Source organism: Chelonia mydas, chromosome 6 (genome assembly GCF_015237465.2).
Source record: "Chelonia mydas isolate rCheMyd1 chromosome 6, rCheMyd1.pri.v2, whole genome shotgun sequence".
NCBI classification, from domain to species: domain Eukaryota; kingdom Metazoa; phylum Chordata; order Testudines; family Cheloniidae; genus Chelonia; species Chelonia mydas.
The window spans coordinates 113,092,962-113,118,886 of record NC_051246.2 but is presented as its reverse complement, the minus strand read 5'-3'; the positions used below and the strand labels follow the sequence as shown (position 1 = coordinate 113,118,886).

Below are 25,925 nucleotides of genomic sequence, written 5' to 3'. Positions count from 1 at the left end.
TGTACTCCAACAGTCTTTCATAGGAATGTACTAAAATGCAAGCCATGCCTAGCCATAGTGCCCTACTTTTGAAGGCAGTAATCAGTAACTCCTCCTCATGTGATTACTCTATACATCTTCAAGATACCTTACTGTAGAATACTACAGTACATTTTGAAAGTCCAAAACTACAGTTTACAATAGTGATACTATTGTGCTTTGGGTTATCAGCTTTTAAGGAAACAAAGAAAAAAATCAAGTTTTCAAAGATGTGCGCTCTTAAGTGACTTCCCAATGTAGGCATGAAAACAACTGATGTGTATTCAAATTAGGGTTGCATGCACGAAACCCCAATTTCTTCACGCATTACGGATTTGCCCACTTAATCCCAGATGCATGCTCAGAGTACACATGTAAGCAGGCAACCATCTAAGAGTTTGCGTTGGATTGCATACGCACAGAAAAAAAAAAAAACTTTCTTCACTGCACTGAGAAACTGACTTGAGGGAACAGGTGCAACTTTGCCATATTTGTGCCCAAAACTCACACTAGAACTCTTAAGGCAGCAAATATCATTTGAAGTTAAATACCTGCTAATGGGGGAGGGGAATAGCAAGTATTAGTGGTACAAATGAAGCTTGGTAAATCACCTTTAATTACTATTTTGTCTGAAAGTATTTTACTCATGCTATTACCTCTAGAGTGCCTCTTTTAGTTGGGTTTAGCACCAGAAAACGTTTGAGGAGGTTTTCACAGTCTGTTGACATGTAGAAAGGGATCCTGTATTTTCCCCTTAGTACTCTTTCTCTCAGTTCCTTGGGAGAAAGGAAGAGAATTATAAAAAGTCAGAGGCATAATTTAGAATACTGTTGTTGAATTATTACAATAGCTAGTAGAGTAAGTAATATACCTTTAAGTTCTGTCCATCAAAAGGAAGAGATCCACTAACAAGAGTGTAAAGAATAACACCTAAACTCCAAACATCTACTTCAGGTCCATCATATTTCTTGCCTTGGAAGAGCTCTGGAGCAGCGTATGGTGGGCTGCCACAAAATGTATCCAGTTTATTTCCAACTGTAAACTCATTGCTAAAACCAAAGTCTGCTATTTTAATGTTCATATCTGCATCTAGCAATAGATTTTCAGCCTGGGAGGAAGAAAAGAAAAATACTGTGTTGTATAAATTTCAGATTTTTCTACAAAAGCTATTGTTCAATTTTTTATTCATTCTTAAAGGAAAAAGCCAAAAGTATACTAAAATTGCTTTTTTATTGAAAATAATAAAACATCTTAACAAAATTAGTAATTTTCATATTTATTTTAAAATCTCACCAGATTTACGGCACCTGTTACACTAAATAAAGCTAGTCACATGTATCATCCCTTTGGTTACTTCATGGAAAACTATTTGGTATTTCTGTAACTTTAATGTTTCCATGTAAAAAGATGAAAATGAAACTGCATCTCTCTTAAAACCTACACTTTTATCTGGTAAATGCTTACAAAAGTTTGTAGTACATAAAATCTCTACTATAAAGTGAAGATAAGATTTATGAAATGCGCCACATTTCGGTTGCAAGTAATAGCAACCTTATACAGTTATAGTATAAGGAATGGAGCAAGCTCTCTCATAATGCCACACCAACTCGTGCCAAACCTAAGAGAAGCCACCCCATCCATGATGGCGGGGTTTTTTGTGTCGTCTACTAATATCGGCAACAAGAATCACCAAGGATTTTCACATCTGCTATCCAAATGTAATGTTTTTTGTCATTACCAAACTGAGCAAGATTTCAATTAGTGACCAAGAGGTCAGAGGCTCCACTTCTCATATGCCATCCAAATCCTTACATTAAGATGTATCTCATCATCTCCTCCACCCCCAATTTTTTTAAAAAAAGAAATAGCTCCATATTTAATATATTTTAATAGCATTTAAAACATCCTGTAAGCCATAGAAAAGATTTAAAACTCAATCTTATAGGCACAAAGAACGAAACTATTGCACACAAACTTTGGTCGGGGTTTTTTCTACTCACCTTGAGATCTCTATGAACAATATGTTTTTGATGGCAGTACTGCACTGCAGATACTATCTGGATAGAAAACAGGCCCAATTATATAAGTGACACCTCAAAGAAACAGATGTGTAATCAGAAATTTCAATATTAGTTGTTAAAATTGACAAGTTTTTATGCATTCAAAGCCATACAACCAACCACCACAATGGTCACCATATTCAGAGTAAAGTTAATAAAAGTGTAATTAAAAATAAACTTATTATTCAACATACTGACTTCTGTTACACTTTGGAAAGGACTTCATTGTTTCTGCATGGCTGATTATCGAAGGAGGGCAAGCTCACCTTTTATTAAGGTCACGGAAAGGTTTTCATTTCATGTCTTTACTCATTCACAACTTTCTGAAATGTTCACTATTGGACTGAAATTTTTCAGTCTCTGCCTGAAGATTTTTTTTTTTTAAGACACTTTGGGGGGAAATGGTTCAGCGATTGGAGTGAGAGAAACAACTTGTGTGATAAGTTAGTAGGGAGTCATAAGTTACTGAAGGTTTGTGCATCATGAGCCAGGCAAGGATCTGAGCACACCTTACCTCATTTACTTTGCACTTTATGCAATGAGTAGCAAACTAAAGGGAATGTGAAAGAACTCTGGTCTTGTTCAGTGTACTTTTAGGTGTATTTCATACAATAATTTCATGACCACATTTCTCAAATACAGAATATTTTTTTCTGCAACTTTGCATGGTGGATCATATAAGGTCACAGTGAATGACTTAAATAAGGCATTCGGGGACAGTTGCATTCACAGAGTAGTACTCTCCAATATAAGCTGTGACGTATGTATGTAAAGCTGTAGGAAAAAATTGTACATTACACTGTCTTATTTGACACACAGTATATGATCATGTAATGAAACACTATCGTAATGCACATGAACATCGGGTCAGAATTAAGGTTGGACATGCAATCAACATAGCAACACTGAAAGGTCATGAAACATCAATCTTTATATTCTTTTAATTTTTTTATGAACAAGTTTATTAGCAGGTTTCATTTGAGAAGATCACCAATTTTAAAAAGGTGAAGTAATGTTATACTTTGTAATTCATTGCCAGTTTTCACATCAGAACAGGAGAATTCCGCTATAGCTGGGTAATAGTCCAATGCTCTGTGTATGACCATGCAAACAGAGTCAAGAAAGAATTTTCTCTTATTTTTTCAATGTTTAGAATGGTAACTCAAGATTATTTGCAAGCATGTTAGAGTAAAAATTCTTCATGTCTAGACTAGATCTGTTTGCATTTTACACTTAAATGATAGGTGTTTCATTCTGGTATTCAAATGAAAATATGTCGTGTCTGTATTATAGATTACAAGAACATAAGAATGGCCATACTGGGTCAGACCAAAGGTCTATTCAGCCCAGTATCCTGTCTACCGACAGCGGCCAATGCCAGGTGCCCCAGAGGGACTGAACCTAACAGATAATGATCAAGTGATCTCTCTCCTGCCATCCATCTCCACTCTCTGACAAATAGAGGCTAGGGAACACCATTCCTTACCCATCCTGGCTAATAGCCATTAATGGACTTAACCAGTTCTCTTTTAAACCCTGTTATAGTCCTAGCCTTCATATTTATGTATATCAGACAATAGCTTGGAAGCAGATGTTCTATAAAAAGGTTAACTACACAGTCACTTGTTTATTTTTCATTTACTTCTTTATTTCCTTCTGTATCTGGCTCCCTCATTCTGTGTTCCTTTTTCTATAAGTATAGACTTTTTTATAATGCTTATTAATTTATCATCAGCTTTCTGCTCACACCCCATCCACCTGTCTACCTTCTTCTCTTCCTCTATTACTCTAGCACCACAAGCCCCAGTCAGAGCTCTACTATATTTTACACCTCCCCAAACCATCCCCAGAAACCCTAGGTCTTCAGGGCCATCAACGTGACTAGTATCTCATGCGCCTCTCACTTGAATAGCATGCAGAGACAGAATATGGTCTGATTATTACGCCATCCTCAACTGGAAGCAAACATCACTTCTGATCCCAAATGGCCATAGAAACAACATGTTGATCAAGAGATTTTCATTGCTGACATTTTTGTACTAGCTGATGCACTGTAGACAAATTTAGGGGCTGAAACAGTGAAGCAACAGCTAAGAATGGAATGGAATGGAAAGGAAAGGAAAGGAAACCAACAGTATGAAGGAAAAGAACCCAAATTCAATGAAGAACTGTACCAAAAATGTTTTTATTTATAATTTTCTCTGGGCTGGGTCCCTTTGTTTATTTCATTGGTTTCCTTCTCCCTTCTGTTCGCATTATGAAGTTGGTGTCTCAGTCTGAGAAATCTACCTAAATTGTGGAGCTGTCACTAGCAGTCGATTTCTTACTTGTCTGATACATACTGTACTGCTGATTTAATTTGTGGAGGTTTTTTATAGGCCTAAACAGTTACAAATCTGCCCTGACATCTGCCCAATTCCAAATATCATTATAGATAACAAACAGTTACTCACCTTCTCATAACTGTTGTTTTTTGAGACGTGTTGTTCACATTCATTCCAATCAGGTTGTGCACATGGTGCACACAGAGTCATCGGAAAGTTTTCCCTTAGCAGCTCCCGTTGGGTGGGCTGTGGAGCCCCCTGAAGTGGCACCAGATATAGGACCCCGCACCCCCTCAGGTCCTTCTTGCCAGCTACTCTGACAAAGGGGTAGGCAAGTGGGTATTGGTATGGACATGAACGCCACATCTCGGAACAACAGTTATGAGAAAGTGAGTAACAGTTTTTTCTTCGAATACTTGTTCTTGTCAATTCCAATTAGGTGACTCCCAAGCTCCACCCTGGAGGTGGGATTGGAGTTAAGGAATCGCTGACTGGAGCACCACTCTGCCAAATGCTGCAACATCTCTGCTGTGCTGGGTGATAGCATAGCGAGAGGTGAACGTATGCACTGAGGACCAAATTGCTGCCCTGAAAATTTCTTGTATCAGGACCTGAGCCAGGAACGCCGCTGACGAGGCCTGTGCCCTCTTAGAACGTGCTGTAAGTGCTGGGGTGGGACGTTGGCCAGTTTGTAATGTGTGCAGATGCATTCAGTGATCCAGGAAGATATTCTTCGAGATGAGACTGGGAGCCCTTTCATCCGGTCTGCTACCGCCATGAACAGCTGGTTCGACTGCCTTAAACGGCTTTGTGCATTCGATGTAGAACGCTAGCGCCCGCCGAACATCTAATGAGTGCAGCCTCTGCTCTCGACTACTGCGATGAGGCTGAGGATAGAAGACAGGTAGAAAAATGTCTTGGCTAGCATAGAAGCGTGACACTACCTTGGGAAAAAAGGCTGGGTGAGACCTGAGTTGCACCTTATCCTTGTGGAAGACTCTGCAGGGTGGATTGGAGGTAAGGATCTTTAACTCTGACACCCTCCTAGCTGACGTAATGGTGACCAGGAAGGCTACCTTCCATGACAGGTAAAGGAGTGAGCAAGTCGCCAGAGGTTCAAAAGGGCCCCCCATGAGCCTGGCGAGGACCAGGTTAAGGTCCCACACAGGAACAGGCTGTCTAATTTGAGGATGTAGCCGTTCCAGATACTTGAGAAAACGTCCTACCGGTGGGGTTGGCGAATATGGAGCATCTGGAGGCTGCAGGGTGGAAGGTCAAGATAGCAGCCAGATGTACCCTGATGGATGACGCTGCCAGGCCTTGGTGTTTCAGGTGCAGAAGGTACTCTAGAATAAGTGATACAGGTGCCTGGAGTGGAGGTGTGTGCTGTTGGGCACACTAGCAAGTGAACCTTTTCCACTTAGCTAGTTAAGTGCCTCTGGTGGATGGTTTCCTGTTGCCAAGTAGGACCTTTCTTACAGGTTCCAAGCACAGAAGTTCCATGGGGTTTAACCATGAAGCTTCCACGCCGTGCGATGGAGGGACTGGAGGTCTGGGTGGTGAAGGTGATCGTGGTCTTGAGTGATCAGATCGGGGTGGAGTGGTAATGCAATCAGGGCATTCACTGACAGCTCCAGAAACATGGTGTACCAGTGTTGTCGAGGCCACGCTGCGGCCACCAGAGTTACCTCCGCTCTGTCCCTGCAGACCTTGAGAAGTACCTTGTGCACGAGAGGGATCAGTGGAAAGGCATATAGCAGTCTGCCTCCTAAGGGTAGCAGAAACGCTTCTGTAATTGAGCCAGGGCTGTGACTCTGGAAGGAGCAGAACATTGGGCACTTTCTGTTGCTCTGGGTGACAAACAGATTGACTTCAGGAAACCCCACCTTTGGAAGGTGGAGTGTATGACATCCGGACAGATGGACCACCCACTTGTGATTAAGGAATGATCTGCTGAGGTGGTTTGCTAGTTTGTGCTGAACTCCTGGGAGATAGGACACCTCCAGGTGAATGGAATGGGTGATGCAGAACTCCCATAGAAGGAGGGCTTCTTGACACAGGGGGGAAGGAATGGGCTCCACTTTGCTTACTGATGTAAAACATGGCAGTGGGGTTGTCAGTCATCACTGCCAAGCACTGTCCTTGCAGCTGGGCCTGAAAAGTTTGGCATGCTAGTCGTACTACCCTGAGGGCCTTGATATTAATATTAAGGGAGAGCTCGTCCTGTGACCACAGGCCCTGTGTTTGGAGATCTCCCAAATGCGCACCCCAACTCAGAACTGACGCGTCCATTACCAGGGACAAGGAGGGCTGGGGGCTGTTGAAGGGGACTCCTTCACACACCGTCCGAGGGTTGAGCCACCATTGGAGGGACTCGAATATGTCTCTGGCACCTTCACCACTGAGTCCAGGCTGTTGCATCCTGGGCGAAGGCAGACGTGAGCCACGCTTGCAAGGGTCTGAGACTCAGTCTGGCATGCCAGACCACATAAGTGCAGTAGTGGTCGGGTACTGCTGGAGGCCTTAAATAATATTTGACATGGCTTGGAATCGAGTCTCTGGTAAAAATGCCCTTGCCTGTACCGAGTCCAGCACTGCTCCGATGAACACTATTCTCTGGGTCAGAGACAAGGTTGACTTATTCACACTGAGGAGGCGGCCCAGTCCTCTGAAAGTGGATCTGACTAAATGGACCTGAGATTCCACCTACTCCCTGGTGCATCCCCTGAGCACCAGTCGTCGAGGTATGGGTATATGTGCACCCACCTCCTCCAGAGGAAGGCTGCTACGACCAACATGCACTTGGTGAACGCTCGACCGAATGGGAGAACCGTGAACTGATAATGTTTGTGGTTGACCACAAATCGTAGGAATCGTTTGCGTGCAGGCCGAATGGCTATGTGAAAGTACGCGTCTTTCATGTGGAGGGCGAAGTACCAGTCTCCCGAATCCTGGGAAGGGATAATTGTGCTCAGGGAAACCACGCAGAACTTCAACTTCACCATGAATTTGTAGAGTCCTCACAGGTCTAGAATGGGTCTGAAGCCCCCCTCCCCTTTTACCCTGAGGATTAGGAAATAGTGGGAACAGAATCCCTTGCCCAATAGCTCCTCAGAAACCTCCTCCACTGTTCCTATGGCAAGGAGCGCCTGCACCTCCTAGATAAGGAGTTGCTTGTGAGCAGGGTCTCTGAAGAGGGACAGGGAAAGGGGGTAAGAGGAAGAGCAGAATTGGACAGAATATTCCACTTCTACCGTGTGAAGAACCCAGCAGTCTGATGTTATTTGGGACCAAGCACGGCAGAAGTGGGATAGACAATTCATGAAACAATGGGAAGGATCTGGTGTCGTGGTAGGTGTGCTGTCCTCGGGCTCGCCTTCAAAAGGCCTGCTTATAGCCTGACGAAGGTTGGGCTTTGGCCCTGCCCAGAAGGGGGATTGGAAGGTTTGTGCCTGCCGTTCCTGCCCCTATAACTATAAAAATCCTGCCGCGGCTGAGGAGGATATGGGCGCTGCTATTGCCGTTGAGGCTTGAAATGTTTTCATTGGGTTTCTGGAGTGCATGCCCAACAATTTCATAGTCGCCCGGGAGTCCTTTAAGGTGTGCAGGAGTCTGTCTGCTCTGAAAATAACCCTGCGCTTTCAAACAGTAGGTCCTGCACGGTTTGCTGCACCTCCAGGGGCAACCCGGATGCATGTAGCCATGAGCTCTTCCTCATGGCTATTCCAGAGGAAAGAGTGCGGGCAGCCGAGTCCGCAGAGTCCAACGAAGCCTGCAAAGAGGTCCGCGCCACTGCCTTCCCCTCATCAATAATAGCAGAGAACTCGGCTCTGGAGTCTGGTGGAATCAGCTCCTTGAACTTCAACACAGAGTCCCATGAGTTGAAGTTATATCTACTGTGGAGGACAGTTTGCTGGTTGGTTATCCTCAGCTGCAGTTGCGTAAACCTTCCTGCAGAAAAGGTCCATCCTTTTCGACTCTTTGGATTTAGGGGCCAGCCCCTGCTGCCTGTCTCTCTTTCTGATTAACCACTGACACTACCAGAGAGCATGGTTGTGGGTGAGAGAACAGATACTTGTACCCCTTACAGGGGATGAAGTATTTGCGCTCCACACCTCTGGCAGTAGGCGGGATTGAAGGCGGGGTCTGCCACAGAATCTTAATATTGCTCTGGATCGCTTTTATTAGTGGCAAAGCTACCTGGGATGGAGGGAGGATGTCGACCATGGGGTCCTTGGGTTCGACCACTTCCTCTGCCTGTAATCCCATGTTGCAGGCAATCCTCTGGAGAAGGTCCTTGTGGGCCCTGTGGTCAACTGGAGGAGGGCCTGAGGTTGAAGCTCCTGCCATTGCCTCGTCCAGGAACGAAGATGAAGAGGCCAGAGGTGGAACGGGGTCCTCCTGGCCCTCTGGCTTCCTGACCTCCTCTTGGTCAGTATCTGGGGCCTCTGTGGCTACCGTAGCCATGGTGGCAGTAGCCTGACTTTGCAATGGGTCTTGCCTCTGCGGCGACCTGGGAGGCTTGTGCCTAAGTGGCCTCAGATCCCCAGGGCATAGGCCGGTCCTTGGCTGGCTGGGTGGTTGGTGCTCAGAGGCCACCGAGCGGGAGCACTTAGAAAAAGAGCCCTGGGCCTGAGGGTAAGGCCAGGGCGTCCAAAAGGGCCATTGTGCTGGAGGCTGTCACTGGGGGAGTGCCATGCCATTGGTGCCTACCTCCGTTGCTTGTCAGATCTGTGTTGGCTTTGACAGGAATAGAAGGAATCACTGTCCAAGTCTGATGAGATGGATCTCCACTGTGATGACCACAGTGGAGCCGAAGTGTCCTGTGCTAGGGACTAGTGCCAAGCTGATGATGCGGGGGACCGGTGTCAAGGCGCTCGTGCCAGGAATCTGGAGCCGGTCCTCTCTCGGAGCCGGGGATAGGTGCCGCGCCGTCCTCTGTGCCAGGGAAGGGGAGCAACATCCTGCTGATGCTGGGGAACCCCGCACAGAATCCAGAGCCGAAGAGCGGTGCCTTGGAGATGACGATCTGGAGTGGGGGCCGAGGCAAATGGTGCCTGACAGGAGAGGGTGAATGCTGCATCATGGTCTGCTTGTCTCTAGACAGCACCGGAGCTCATCTCTGACCACCGGGGGCTGAGGAGCCATTATGGCAATTAAATCTCTGGCAGCTGCAAAAATGTCCGGGGTGGAGGGTAGCTCCAAATCCTCCACCTGGCACTGCCCATCTGAGGAGTTGCTGGGCTCCGGACTAGACATTCACCTCAGGCGAACTGAAGTCAACGGTGCCAACTCTTGCTGCTTGGGCGCTGGATGCTCCTTCAAGGGACACACCGGTGCAGCACCTGCGGGTCCAGCTGCTTTCAGCACTGGGGACTGCCCCCTGTCGGCTTTTCTATGCCGCTTGTACGGTACCGGTGAATGCGAGCGATGCTGGGTTGTCTCCTCAGCGTGTGGTGCTGGAGAGTGCCAATTACGAGGGTCTCAGACTAGAGTCCTTCTTTGGTATTCTGTCACGTACTGACGCTGTGGCGCTCCGTACGGACAGCATCAGTACGTGACAGAATGCCAAAGAAGGACTCTAGTGTCCTGGTGGTCCACAGCAGACTGAGGATGAAGAGCGGATTCCGTGAGCAATTGCCTAAGTTGGAAATCTCGCTCCTTTTTTGTCCTGGGGCGCAAAGCCCTGCAAATCTTGCACCTTTCTGCCTTGTGTGCCTCTCCCAGACTCTTCAGAAACGAGTCATGGGGGCCACACATTGGCATAGGCTTACTGCAGGTTCCGCAGGGTTTAAAGCTTTGGGCTTGCGGCACGCCCCGGAGCCCAAGAGTTGGGGGCATTGGGATTGGGGAAACCCTGCTCCCAAACCTTACTATATATACACACTATGTACTAACAATAACTACAACTAAACTAACCTCGCTATGTAAAGAATGCTAAGGGAAGCGCTTGCTAGGCAAGAGATCGCAGATCCAATGACCGTCACTGGTGGTAAGGAACTGAGGAGGTGCAGGGTCGGCAGAGTCCTACATCCACCACCATGAAGGTGCTACTCCAGGGGGCTTCACAGCCGACCCGATGGGAGCTGCTAAGGGAAAAGTTTCCGACGACTGTGTACGTGGCACGCACACTCCTAACCGGAATTGATATGAACAAGCACTCAGAGAAGAATATTAACGAACAGCCCTGCTTCTAGAGTTTCTCAGAGAAGAGGCAGAAAGATTAACGAAAGCTACTTTCTAACAAACTAATGCAGGCGAGGAGTAGTCCGGGGGCATCAATTACCTAATTTGCTCGTTTCCCAAAAGGCACAAACTTGGATTCCTTGTTTTTTCATTAATTTTTATTCATACATCTCACACATTGGAGAATTTTTCTGCTGAGGAAGGATGATCAGAGCAGACTATCAACCCAGAGGCCTGAGGGTAGGGCAAGGGGAAGTAAATTGTAAGAAGAATCCAAAACATCTTTAAAGTGCAAATATTTGCTCTCTGAGGCACAAAAGCAGCTTAAAATGGAGAGCAGCAGAGCATGGTTATATTTTTGGCATTTGCACACTTTCATACTTCACCTGTTAAACATGCATTCTATGCATAATACATAAGCTATTTACTGCAGCATAATCAGCCATGGCCACACTTTTTCAAAGAAGAAGAAAAACTTGGATGACAGCAAGGAAGTTGAGCATGTACGAAAATATTGCTCTTATTATCCTGTGCCCCAAAATGACAGTGCCATGATGGAAAATGCTCACTCAAAAGGACTATATGATTAGTAGAACATTCTAAAAGTTGCTGTATACCTTCAGGTTTTTTTTTTAAATATTATGAGACAGGTTTCTAGAACTGGAGTTCAGTGACCTCTGTTTTATAAACTCTTTGGGGAAAGAGTGGCTTGGTTCAAATTCCCTTTCAGAGAAGTCAGTGGACTTGAATAAAATAACTGGGATTGAAGGATCAACTGTACACAACATTGTAGATGAAGTAATAAAACAAGTAAGTACTGTGACAGAACATTTGAAAAAAAAATCTCCTGATTAAGAACAATAGCCATGGGGAAGAGTGAACATACTGGTGAAGCAGATTTGACCGCTGAAAATTAGTATTAGGCATGCCAGTGGGTAGAAAATTCCCTGATCCTTTTGAATCTTAGAAAAACTTTATTTAAATTACTGGGTTTGCATTTGAAGGATAACCTTTCGGATTTAAAAAAATGGTACAGCCCAATATCTGAGATGGGAATGACAACTCCAGAAGCTAATATCACTGAGACTGTAAGGGACAGAGGGTAAAAGCAACACACACAAAAACTCTGAATTTGAAGGGGAGATTTTTCTGTCTTCCTGAATTTAAGCACAGGAACCTGGAATACAGCCTGTTAAACAAAAACAACACACGCCAGGGTTTTGTGAATGAGTGGCAGAAATGGTTCTTACTGCCTGTCAATCTGCACACTACTCAAAGAATATCTTCTGGGATGTGATGTCTGCCAGCTGGATCTTGCAAAAGATTAAGGAGGATACTGCAAGACTTAGGGAGGATTCAAATGAAAAGAGAAATAGTGCTTTCTTTTATTGATTTTATTTTTGCCTCCTTATAATGGAAGCTGTCCTAAATAATACTGCCCTTTTTTCCTATTAGTGTTTATTGCGACTGTCACATTTACTTTAGTGAGGTTACTGTTTGTATCAGTTAAATTTCTCTGCACAGTACATTTCCACAGAAACGTATTACACACATTAAAATATTAGATACAGGGAATAAGCGAGTCATTCCTACATTTCCACTATTTCCCAAATAACTAATGATGGACACACTATTCTATTCAAGACAGAACAGACAAGCATAAAGGTGTCCATTTATGTTACGAGATTTACTTCATGCAAAATGTCCTTAACATAATTGAAACATTAGATTGTATGTAAAATTATATGATTTCCTTCAACAGCTGTGCTTGTTCCCTCTGTGCTATCAGATTTTTAAAATGAAGTTAACTCCTGATCTTTCTTCTTAGATCACTGTCCACAGATGGTGTGCCATGGAATAGATCATCAACAAAAGCTGGTAAGGAAAATAAAGACTGGGGAATAACAGTACATTTGCAAATAAGTTTTCAGTTTATTATCCATATTCATTATTGTTTATGTCGTCATTTATGTCATGTTTTCTGGCACATGAACTGGACTAAACATCACATGTTGTACTGCTGACATCCCTGTCCTTAATTGTCATATATAATTTAGCACTCTAGATTCACTTTTTACAGGAATCTACTAGTTTTGCTGTTATTTAATGCAACAAAAAGTCAGCAACAGAGCGTGCTTGAAAGCACCCATGGGAAAGCTCACTGTCAACTGTTTTTTCATGTGTTTTAATGCTAAAGTTGAGGATATAAGAGCTGTTAGTCTATCATACATACCTGTCTAAATTTAGCTCTTGCTTCCTTTTCCTTCATTCTTCCATGTGCAACCAGATAGTCAAATACTTCACCTGCAATTGAAACATATCAAAGATTAAATGAGAACTGTTGAATATTTTAAAATACTAGCTAGCTAATTTCAAAATATAGTGTTAGTTTCGTAAATGTAAGAGTAACATATATTGTATGAGCTACATAAATGTCAGAAATTGGAGCTAAATTTGAGATTTCAGTTAGAATGATTTTTCACATGAATAAACAATCATAAAAGGGACTAACTTTTCATTTTTGCAAAAGGCTCATGGCAAGAGCCCAGAAGAGTGATTTACTATGATATCATAATTTCACCGAGAAAAGAAAGACTTTAAAAAGAACTAGCTGGGTGACCGAATGTAGGCAAAATATTTGTTTTCAATCATTTATGGTAGAAAATGAGCAGCATGCCTTCCTTTACAAAAAAAAAGTCCTGAATTCCTTTCAGATTTCCATTAGAAAAATATCTGCTGTATCACAGAGATAGACTGTCATAAGCCTCATCTACAGTACAAAAATGTTTAAAGGATCTTGTAAATATGGTTGTAGCCTCAGAGTGTTATAATATAGTTAATCTAAGCGTACAAAAATTATATTACAATGATGGAAATCCCTGTTTCAACCTATGGTTGAAATAAAATGGGGTCTTCATTATAAAAACCATCCAGACTGATGTGATGAAGGAAGCCAGAATTTAAACATCATATATAAGACATTGAAGAAAAGCATCCTGGCATAACAGGTCCTTGGAAGACTTCCAAAATGTAAAAGAAACACAATGCAACATGTCAAGGGACATTTGAAGGACATAATACTGAAGAAAAATTGAAAGGGCTGCATTTTTAAACAGTCAATTAATGTCTGGCATTTTATAACTAGCCTCCTTGACTAGTTTTTAAATGTTGCTATCTATCCAGTGAAACATCGACTTGTTTGTCACAGTGTGACTTAAATGTTTTTCTACTGAAAAACTGTAAGCATTAGATATGGAAGAGGTAATGCTTCCACATACATAAATAGGTCTTTAAGTACAAATAAATCATTTCATTTAAATAATCTAAGATTTTAGGAGTTCAAAGATCAAATCACTATTTTAATATTTATATACTCTCAGATAAGTTAGAGAACAGTTTTCACATTATGACTTCAAAAAAGGAAAAATATATAATTAAAAGTACTTTTAATTTTGAAAAAGTCACAACCTGGAATCAACTCAAACTGATTTAAGTACAGAATGCACAACAGACACTACAATAAAGAACACAACATCTGACAAAAGGAGTTTGCGTGAATGGTTTGATAAGTTTGCATCTTCTGAACAGATTTTTTTTTTATTTCCAGAGTAGCAGTTAAAATACAACAGTCAGTGATAACAACTCCCTGAAATATATCTTACAGCTATTTCTTTTTAAAGTATTAGTAAATAAAAATTCATAGAAATGCAGGGGATCAGACAAAGAAAAAATCCAACCCTGTTTATCGGAAACGTTTCAGGAATATCAAAAGCAGAGAAAAACAGTAGTTCAAATAACCGAGGGAGTTACTGAATATTTAACTTAAGTTGAGACAGATGACTAAAATGTAGATAAAGGGGAATTTTTGGAATTGAATCCATATTGGGGCACAGTCATCTGCTATTATATTTTCATGTAGCATATTCCATAAGTATATAATAGTACTAATGGCTTCTGTGCCAAACACACAGGTCTCTCATTTCAGCTAAAAGGAGCGTCTCAGGCCTGGTCTACACTACAGAATTAGGCTGATGTAAGGCAGCTTACGTTGACCTAATTATGTCAGTGTGTCTATGCTACAGCCTTGCTCCTATGGATGTAAGTGTCCTAATACACCGACATAATAATTCCACCTCCGTGAGAGGTGTAGGACTTACACTGGTGTAGTTAGGGCAACGCAGTGCCCGCGTAGACACTGCAGGTTACCTACATCGGCAGCTAGCTGTCATTCTTGTCAATTTCACAGCTCCCTGTTGGAACTGTGAAATTGACAAGAAAGCCGGACTTACAGCTTGGGCTGTCACCCCAGGGCAGATGGAGGGCTCCAGCTAGAGCCCAGCTGCCCCCGGCTCTCTGCTCTCAGTAGCACTACTGCCCGGGCTCCTGGCTCCCCACTGGGAGCCCAGTAGTCGGGAAGCCAAGAGCCTGAGGGTGCAGCTGGGCCCCTGGCAGGGAGCAGGTAGCCAAGAGCCTGAGGGTGCAGCTGGGCTCCTGGCAGGGAGCAGGTAGCCAAGAGCCTAGGGGGGACAGAGGGGAAAACTGCGTGCGGAGCTGAGAGCCCATCCTCTCAGTCCTCCACACTGCGCCTCTTAAGTCAGTGGAAGTACTCCTTTTGAGGATGCGCACCACCGACAGAAGGAAGTTAGTGCAGACACGAACCACAGCAGTAATTACAACGGTAGGTATAAGTTGAGCTAACATAGATCGACTTAAGTTTGTAGCGTAGACATGCCCTCAGTTATCTGTAGTAGTTTTAGGCCTTCTATCCTCTGTAAGCCAGTCACTAGATGGCAGTATGACCTCAATTTTAAGTCAAAAACTATCAAGTAGAAGGGAGAGGTGCACACACACTAGCATGCTCAATGTGCAGAGGTCAAAAAAGCTAACAACGTTAGGAACCATGACGAAAGGGATAGATACTGCATACAGTGTGTCCCGTCTCAAAAAAAATATATATATTTTGGTATTGGAAAAAGTACAAAATAGGGCAACAAAAATGATTAGTGGTATGGAACAGCTTCCATATGAGGAAAGATTAAAAAGATGAACTGTTCAGCTTAGACTGAGGGGAGATATGACAGAAGTCCATAAAATCATGAATGAGGTGGAGAAAGTGAATAAGGAAGGGGTTATTTACCCCCTTCACATAACACATGAACTAGGGATCATCCAATAAAATTAACAGACAGCAGGTTTAACAAACAAGGAAGTACTTCCTCACACAACGTGCAGTCAACCTGTGGAACTCAGGGCCAGGGATGTTGCGAAACCCAAAAATGTAACTGGGTTAAAAAAAGAAGTAGATAAGTTCATGGAGGATAGGTCCATCAATGGCCATTAACCAAGATAGTCAGGGATGCAACTCCATGCTCTGGGAATCTCTAAACTTCTGACTGCTAGAAGCTGGGACTTGAGAATAGGTCACTTGATAAATTGTCCTGTTCTGTTCACTCCCTATGAAGTATCTGGCACTGTCTACTATCAGAAGACAGGATACTGGGTTAGATGGACCATTGGTCTTACCCAGTTTGGCTGTTCTTATGTTATTATGCCCTTCCCTACCATTAGTCCCATTTACACAACTAGAAAATTAGTCTATGCATCTATGGCTCCTAGGAATTCAAATATAACAGCTAGAACACAGTTTATATTAGCAACCACATCACGATATCCCAGATATGCTGCACATATGCAGTGGGACCCAATGGTGAAACTCTGCTCTTCTGTTTCGGAGGACAAACCTCTATGTCCCCCCAGCAAAACTGAAGATATGCCTCAAATATTTGTGCGATTCCCACTAGCTGATTTTGAAGTTTAACCATTTTTAGCTATCCAGAAGAGTAAATGCCTTGATTCTAGCTATAGTTACAAACAGCGGAAAACACTGAGAAAATGTTCACATTTGCTCAAAAATTGGGAATTAATTATTCAAAAGGGGGAGTCAGTGGAGGAACTTAAAGAGGGGGTTACAGAGACAAGGTGGGTGAGATAATATCTTATTGTACCAACTTCTGTTGGTGAGAGACAATTTTTTGAGCTTTCGCAGCTCTTCAGGTTTGGGAAACGTATTCAGCGTCACAGCTAAATACAAGGTGGAACAGATTGTTTAGCACAAGTAGTTAAATTTTTCAAGGGACCATTCAAGGTGAAGAGGCCCATGTGGCTGTCAGAATGAAGAGTCCAGAAGATTTTGGTAACTGCAGATCTTACTTTAATTTAAAAGGGTCACTTTAATCAGGATAGTCCATATGTCACCAACATTCAAAAACAAGAAGTGCAATGTTGAAGTACTGGTTATTTAAAATGCAAGGGCAAATAGATTTGCTACACTTTTCCACCTGAATGTTATATCCTATTACTTCATACAATACTACATCTGAATATATACTTAACTTTACCAAATACCACATCAATGAAACCAACTGTCGTACCAATTCCTGCCTATTGTGAATATCCTTATTTTGCTATTACCACTATGATGGACTGACTGATCAATGAAAATTATGAAAAAAATTCCCTCTGGATTTCAATAAAGCTTGACTTACTTAAAAAATTGTACAGCTTTAAGAAAATGCCTCCCAAAAAATTAACATTTCACCTGAAATGTTGCACTATCATGAAATCAATGTTTCTTGTTTTAAGGAGTATTACAAAAGAAAACTTTAATACCATTTGGCAATTTCTTTACATTTGTATCACATAAAAGGAAAATACTTACCCCCACTTGCATACTCCATGATTAAGTAGAGAGTTTTTTCAGTTTCAATTACTTCAAATAATTTCACTAGAGGAAAAAAGAGCAGTTATTTACTAAAAGATTACAACCAATTATAGGAGTCTAGTTTTCTGTTAGTCTTTGTGGAAGATTCTCTCAAAGTAGACTACTGCTGCTTGACAATATCAAAACAACTTTTCTTAAAAGCAATTATTTCCATTTCATGCTTCTAAATGGAAAAACTGAAATGCTTTATTAGTAGTTTGTAGTCTGGGTCAAACTTTTATGAATGTACAATTCTGGCTTGAAACACCCTCAGTTTAGGGTCAAGTAAAAAAAAAATCAATTAATTTAAGCATAGCTCCCAAAAAACAAAGTACTGGGTAACAGTAATTTGTATACATTATATACAGGGTAGGTTGTTGCCTCAACTATTGTCTACAGAATCTGAAGATAATACTGTATCACTTTAAATTAATTTTACATTCTGAGTGCTTTCTCCTCTCCCATGGGAGTAGGTTTTTTTAAATTTTATTTAAGTGAAAGCTTGGCTTCTGGAGCACAATTATGCAGCAATTTTCAGTCATTTGTGTGACTGCATAATCACATTATACATGGGGTCCCAGGCAATAAGTATTCTTTTTCCTCCTCTTTAAAAACCACTTCTCAGATATAGTGGTGCATCAGCATGGCAAGGCAAGTCTATGCAGCCAATGAAATGCTCTTACGTTAAAACACTTATCTCCCTATCACCACTTTAAGTGGGCTCCATGATGCAGAACCTTCATTAGACTTGTATACCACTGCTTTAACTTAAAACAAACAAACAAAAAAACCTGTTACTAATCTTTCCATAACTGTTGTTCCTTTAGATATGTTGCACATCCATTCCACTGTAGCCATGTGCATGCTCCAGTGCACAGTTGGGGAGTTTTTCCCTTAACAGTTCCCATCAAGGTGGCATGAGTGCCCTCAAGTACTTTCCTGCAGGCATAAAAGGCCAAGCTGCCCCGACCCCCCCTCTTCAGTTCCTTACTCTAGAAAGACTCTGATAGAGAGGGGAAGGAGGATGGGTCATGGAAATGGACACATGCAACACATATTGAAGAAAAACAGTTACAGAAAGATTAGTAACTTTTTTCCTGGAGTGATTTTGCACCCGTCCATTCCACTGTAGGTGACTCACAAGCAGTCCCAACTGGAGGTGTGTTTGGAAACTATTCCAACAGGAATCAAAGGACCATTCATCCAAATTTAGCATTGTCTTTAGATTGCCGATAGTGTAGTGAGAGGCAAACATGTGACATGATGTCCACGTTGCCTCTTTCCAAATGTCTAATATGGGCATGTTAGCAAGAAATACTGCTGAGGTTGCTTGGGACTAAGTCAAATGACTCAACAATCTCTCTGGCGGCTTCACGTTAGCAAACACAAATGGGTATCCCATGATGAAGTCCTTTGTGTGGAAACAGGACTGCCCTTCATTCTGTCCACAAATGCAACAAACAACTGAGACCAAGATCTGAAAGATTTCGTCTGATCCGAATAAAATGCTAAAGCTCTTCTGGCATCCCGAGGGTGCAATCTCTCCTTATGTTTGTTATCATGAGGCTTTAGGGAAAAGATTCGTAAGAAAAAAAAACCAGTTACTCACTTTCTTGTAACTAGAAAAGGAGTACTTGTGGCACCTTAGAGATTAACCAATTTATTTGAGCATAAGCTTTCGTGAGCTACAGCTCACTTCATCGGATGCATACCGATGAAGTGAGCTGTAGCTCACGAAAGCTTATGCTCAAATAAATTGGTTAATCTCTAAGGTGCCACAAGTACTCCTTTTCTTTTTGCGAATACAGACTAACATGGCTGTTACTCTGAAACCTTCTTGTAACTGTTGTTCTTCGAGATGTGTTGTTCATGTCCATTCCAATCAGGTGTGCGCACGCGCACACATGCACAGTAGCCAGAAGACTTTTCCCAAAGCAGCCTCCGTCTGGCTGGTTGGGACACCCCCTGGAGTCACGCCTTCATGGTGCTCAATATAGAGCCCTGACGACCCGCCACCCCCTCAGTTCCTTCCTGTTGGCTACTCCGACAGAGTGGAATGAGGGTGGGTATTGGAATGGACATGAACACCACATCTCGAAGAACAACAGTTACGAGAAGGTGAGTAACTATTTTTTCTTCTTCGAGTGCTTGTTCATGTCCATTCCAATCAGGTGACTCACAAGCCCAAGTTTAGGTGGCGGGGTTGGAGTCTTCCACTTATTGGAGCACTACTCGTCCGAACGCCGCATCGTCTCTGGCCTGCTGGGTAATCGCACAGTGCATGGCGAAAGTACGGATGGAGGAGCATGTCACCGCCCTGCAGATTTCCTGAGTGGGAACCTGAGCCAGGAATGCTGTTGATGAAGCCTGCGCCCTGGTGAAGAGCTCAGTGATTGGAGGTGCAGGAACACCTGCCAGGTTGTAGCACTTACAAATACAGGACGCTAATCCATGACGAGATACACTGTGACAACACAGGCTGACCTTTCATTCTGTCCGCCACTGACATGAATAACTAGACTGATTTTCTGAATGGCTTCATTCTCTCGATGTAAAAGGCTAGTGCCCTGCAGACATCCAGAGAGTGGAGCCTCTGCTCCCTGCCGCTGGAATGAGGCTTAGGGTAGAATACCGGGAGAAAGATGTCCTGGTTGATTTGAAACTGTGACACAACCTTCGGGAGGAAAGCAAGTATGTGGCTCTCAGAGGGTTTTCTGCTGCCAAGGAGGACCTCTCTAACCTGGTCTGAACAGGGAAGCTCCATTAGGTTCAACCATGGAGTTTCCACACCGCGAGGTGAAGCGACTTGTGATTTGGATGTTGAAGATGACTGTGATCTTGTGTTAGAAGGTCCAGGAAGAGCGCCAGGGTGATTGAGGATTCCACAGACATGTCTAGGAGAGATGTGTACCAGTGCTGATGGGGCCAGGCTGGTGCTATCAATATGACCTGAGCTTATTCTCTCCGGATCTTGAGCAGAACCTTGTGAACGAATGGTATGGTCTGAAAGGTGTATAGGAGAGAACCTCCCCAATGGAGGAGGAACACGTCCGCGCTGGAGCCTGGGCTGTGATTTTGGAAGGAGCAGACCTGCTGGCACTTCCTGTTGTGTTGCGTGGCGAATAGGTCTATCTGGGGAAAGCCCCACCTCTGGAAGATAGAAATTGTGATGTCCGGGTGAACAGACAACTCCTGGCTGTGAAACGACCTGCTGAGGTGGTCCGCCAGCTTGTTCTGTACCCTGGGGAGGTACAGCTCTTTATACCTGCCTGCGGTATGAGAAGCAACAGAGGGTGCTAATGCTGCCCCACCAGGTACCACTAAGGGAAAAAACTCTGACAACTGTGCACTGGAGCTCTCACACACCAAAAGCAAAATGGACATGTGCAATCACTCTGAAAACAAGCAGTCTTCTAAAAAGTTAGTTACACAGAACCAACATGTTAGGAAAACATGAAATACCTATATTTGGATGATTTAAAATCTTCATTATTCTTACTTCTCTGAAAAGCTGAAATAAAAAAGATAATAGGAAATCAAATAAACTAGTGACAAACCATTACCATTCATTTCTTTCTAAGAAGCTGATTATTTTGTTCTATATCTAATGTTTAGAGTTCCATACCTAATCCTAATAAATGGTAGAGTAAATGTGAGAAACACAGGAATACTACATATTTCACTTTCAAATGGACAGAATAATCTTTTTTCAGACAAGAGGAGTAAAATGCCAGCTTTAAAAAAGTTCTTCTAAAGGGACACTGGATACTTCAAGAGATAAACTGAGGCTTTAATCTCAAGATTATTGGTTCTGATCCAGTTCACTTTAATAAGTTTCATTAAAAGGGTACATTTATTACTTATGAAGGTCATACTTACTGCAGCATTTCATATTCCAAATACTGGCAATACCATGGTGTATTAAAGGATTTTATTTTAAGATAGCTCTCGGATGGCTTAGCAGTCACTATCTGATAGTCACAAGTAAGTTACTGGTCAACATTAACTATTTACATCACAAAAAGCACAACAATTTTTACAGATACTGCCAACAAGCAAGCACTAATCAGGTAGTAGGTGAGGGAGAATCTCCCTCTTGGTCCCAGAAGAAGGTCCCTCCAAGTAAGAATTGAGGCACAGTTGCAGGGATTCATGATGATGATGTTTGCTTTGTCACAGCCTATGCTGTATTTGTTCTGTGGCTAGAGAGCCAACTTTGGCCTCTGGGATGTCAATCCAATACCTTTCATGAACACTACATTTACTTAACAAAATGAATGACAGCAAACAAAATTCATCGCATTTCCCTTCCATTATGACAAGTAGGGGATTATTTGGTCATGAATCTCAGGCAATGCCTCACCTCTGGAGTCTTACTGATTACATAAAATGTCCTTTATCGTCTCTTATACTTTCATGAGTGGAGAGGACCCTGCTTAATTAGATTTCAGAGGGGTATGCAGGGTTAGGAGGGGTCAACTGCCTGCCAGTTCCATTGTGGGGAGAGGAGAGAGGCATACAAACCATGCCTCCCCATGATGGGACTATTAAACGGAAATTCCACAAGTGGGAACTCTGTTGCCTATATAGGAAATGGGAAGCCCTTCTTATAAAATAATATTTTTAGAAGTTATATCATAGTCAAATTTGACACACAATATATATACACACACAAGTGTTAGGCTAGGGTTTTATTTTTTTTAATATCAAAATAAGATAATCAGTCCCCAATTTTCTGATATTAGCCAAGATGACAAATTACACTGAGGCAAAGTCTTGGATTATTGATGTATAGTTTTCTTAAATTAAAAAAGGCAAAGTTATCCCTTCTCCTCTTTCTGCACTTTGTGCACTTATTTTCTGTTACACTGAAAAACTGACATGTAGGTCATGTTATTTTAATATGTAGTACTGCCTTCAAAAACTTGAATTATGAATGCCATAAACACTCATTTCTTCTAACTGACAACCTAAATATAAGATAGACATCACCATGAGAACACTGAAATACAAATGTTATTGTATATACATTCCCTTTTATTTTGCAAATGTCCATTCTCAGGAGGCTTGAGAGAAGGGGACACAAGAAATCATCTTCTTAGGCAGCGCAGTAAGTTGTAATCAACTGCAAACCGTTCACATCCCCTCACATCATCCCAAGACTCCAGATGGTTGGCATTCTCAAGTCTTGATTATTTTGTGAAAGCTGCTCTGGCTTGACAAGAAAGGGAGCAATCAAGTGGGTTTTTTTTTTAAATTCAGCAGTAGCCTTACAGCTTCACTAGTGAATTAAAAGGCTATGGAATACTTAATAAAGAAAGATCTAAGTCGAAAACACACTACATTACAAAATGGACAAAAATGAGTGACCGTTCCGTGCCTAGAGGATCCTGCTGACTAAGTCAGAGATAACAAGAATAGATGAAAATAAGAACATCATAGTGCTACTGCAAGTTTCCTTCAACAAGATCTATCCGCACATTCTAAAAAATTAGTATCTTCCCTATTTAAATGTGTCCTGTAATCTGCAGGGAGTAGCAGCTGCAGCTATGACTCAATGGACATTAAAATAATTTACATTTAAAAAAAGGTTGGGGTGTGAGAAACAAAAATAAGAGCCAACAAAATGGAGGAAAAGAAAATCCTTTGTACCATTCCTGTTGAATGGCACAAACATCTTTGACCATGAATAATCCTAATGGTCCATAACAGTGGTGTTTCACCACGGATGAAGTAGACAGAGGAAGAGAAAGAAATAAGAGCGGCAGGCACAACAGCAACTATGCTAAAATATGAGAGAACTAGGTGTGTTACCACATTTGATTAACAAACAAATCCATGTGTTCACCTTTGCTAATTTAAGGAGTGTGCAGGCTTGGACATAGGGGAAGAACTAAGCAAAATTGTTACTGGAGGGACTGAGCAGAAGTCGTCATTGGGCAAGAGAAGTGTACACAGACTCTCTACCATGCCCCAGAGCGCCCCTAGGCCCCCACAATAACCTGGAAAACAAGACACTGAGAATCACACTACTTCTACTAAGCCTGTCTATTTTTCAGAACTTATTTACATAGCAGAATAAAATGGTGCTAGCATTAGGTATTTTAAGTTTCAGTGAAAAATTACTAAAAACCCATGTGACCCTTACTGAGAAACCAAGAGGTAACAAAAGCAGCAACAAAGAAAATTAAGATTACAATCAGTAATTCAGCCAGCCTAAAAGCACACCCTTACAGCCTTGACACAAAGAGAAATAGTTCAGGAGGATGAGGGCTTTTGTGCACTTTCCTAAAGTTAATTTAAGTTTTAAACCTTATATTCGGATAGATATAGGAAGTGATGCATGCAAACTGAAGTGTTGGCTAGTGATCAGAAAAGGGTGCTGGAGTTCTGGTTCTATCTGTAACCGTGAACTGATTCATTGCAAGAGATGCTTGTTATTTGAATTCTGGCAGTGCTTAGGAGCCCCGATCAGGGACCAGAACCATGCTGTGCTAAGCACTGTACAAAAACTTAAATTCTATCACTGTCCCAAAGAACTCACAATCTAGGCATAAGACAAGTGGTTACAATAAACAGGCAGGACATTTCTAGACCCGGACACTTATCCTTGAGGTAGGTACCTTAGATAAAACTGTGTCACAGAAAGGACACCGTATGTTTAAATTAACTGTTTGTAAAATGCTTTGAAGTCCTTAAAGGAAAGTGCCTGTAAACTGCCAAATAACTACACACTGTTCTTCAGCCATCATATATTTGGATACTTAACTTAAAAAAAGAAATTAACAAGTGATTTGCACCATAGTATGGTAATTATTTTTCCTACTAAGACAGTTGAAACACACAAAATGAAAACTGATTAATGTATTTTTCCAGAATGACTTAGCAATTTTATTTATGTCAAGTTCCTCACTAGGAAGGAATTTGCAGTACAGCACCTAGTTATAAATCATAAATCGTTGCATTAATAATGTACACAAGATACACAGTATCTTAGCTAAAATAAAGTGAATTTCTGTAATATAGAAACTCATTTTCAAAAAATTACATGTTATATTTTGGGGGGCAAGAGAGGGCTTTTAGAAAAATTTGATTAATCTAACAATACTAGCAGGGAAAACGCTACAAGAACAGGGAAGTACAGTATTCAAATAAATTTAAAATATGCAGAGGCATTATCATAGTAATTAGGTTCTAGAAAATAAGTTGTCTTTACACAAATCAATCTCAAGTGTCCCTACAAAAAAACCCAAACATTTGGGATGAGAGATGGATAGAGAGAGGAAACTAGCAGACTGGAAGGCGCCAGCATCACCATCACTGGCTCTGCCACCTAAAGATGACTCATATACAGCTGGAGTGTCAGTACTTAGCTACCATATACCATTCTTATCACCACCAAATATTTTATCTATGCTTCTAAGGTTCCTAGCCTGAGACAGCTTCCACCTTTGCAAACTGCACTGCACATCTTTGTTGCTGATTCAGAGCAGGCTATAAACTCTGCTACACAACCCTGATGCTGAAAGATTAACTTCAAACAACATGCAGCAAACTTTTGAAACATCACCCTTTAAACATGCAGCTGCATGCATGTGTGGATGATTAGGTACATGTCTAACTGGTTCTCTGTATGCACAAATTCTACTTACGTTGGGCATGTGTATTTTCCACAATTACACTTGTACCCCAAGTTTTTGAAAAGTTATTGCAAGAAATAAATTATCGTCTTTGCTTGATCACGGAAGAGTAAATCATTCAATCACATCACTCTTAAAACATGAGATCTTCACCAAAAAAAACAGGTTAGCAACTTCATCTCTTTAATGTTAATCTCATCTACATCCCAATATTTTGACACTATTCTGCCAGACTCTCTTTTAAGAAATAACAAGTCATTTGATCTTCGGATATTAAGGAAATAGGTGGCAATAATTTCCAAAAATCTAATCCTAACCCAAACTACTAAAACCAGCTACACAACTGAAGTGTAAATATAAAAAAATAAAATGAAAATGAGAACCATCAAGCCATAACAATGATTTGAAATTGAGATGGAACAGGTTGAAAACTGGAAAGGGATCAATGAGTACATATGTCTAACCTTGGGTTTTGCTGGTGTGTTAAATCCTGTGACCTGCAAGATGTTTGCTTTCCGCGTAGTGGTACAAGTTCCAGATGGTAGAGATCTTTGAAATACACTAAGATATGGATATTGTTTCTCCTCAGTTGCTCCGTGCCTCTCCCTTTTTTCTGGCCGCCCCTTCACCACTCACAAAAAAGCTGCTCTGAACATTCCTGATTACCTGCCACTATCTCTCTGTTTGTCCTTCCATCTCTCCCCCAATTCTTCTTCCAAGGTGCTCCAAGTAACTAACAAATCATTTGACTTTCATGTGTAGATTTCCAACAATGTAGTAACTTCTCTTATTTAAAGTGACATACACTTTCATGACAATATTTTAAAACTTCAGTGTAAAACTCATATCATTAAATACAAAATATGAATAAAGCCAACAAACATATAATTACAAATTGCATCACAAATGTTTTAATGTATATTTATACATTTTTGCA

The 25,925-nt window shown here is 41.8% G+C and overlaps 1 protein-coding gene across 8 annotated transcripts in view; it reads right to left on the bottom strand.

Moving 5' to 3' along the window:
• Positions 1–25,925, bottom strand: part of MARK3 (microtubule affinity regulating kinase 3) — a 108,725-nt gene that overhangs the window by 45,695 nt on the left and 37,105 nt on the right. For all 8 annotated transcript variants that reach the window (XM_037901010.2, XM_037901013.2, XM_037901011.2 and 5 more), the window contains 6 exons: positions 20,811–20,859; positions 17,307–17,372; positions 12,822–12,892; positions 2,019–2,075; positions 890–1,126; positions 675–794 (listed from right to left, as the gene is read on the bottom strand). In XM_037901010.2, the coding sequence (XP_037756938.1) occupies positions 675–794; positions 890–1,126; positions 2,019–2,075; positions 12,822–12,892; positions 17,307–17,372; positions 20,811–20,859 (600 nt within the window). The remainder of the gene's footprint in view (positions 1–674; positions 795–889; positions 1,127–2,018; positions 2,076–12,821; positions 12,893–17,306; positions 17,373–20,810; positions 20,860–25,925) is intronic.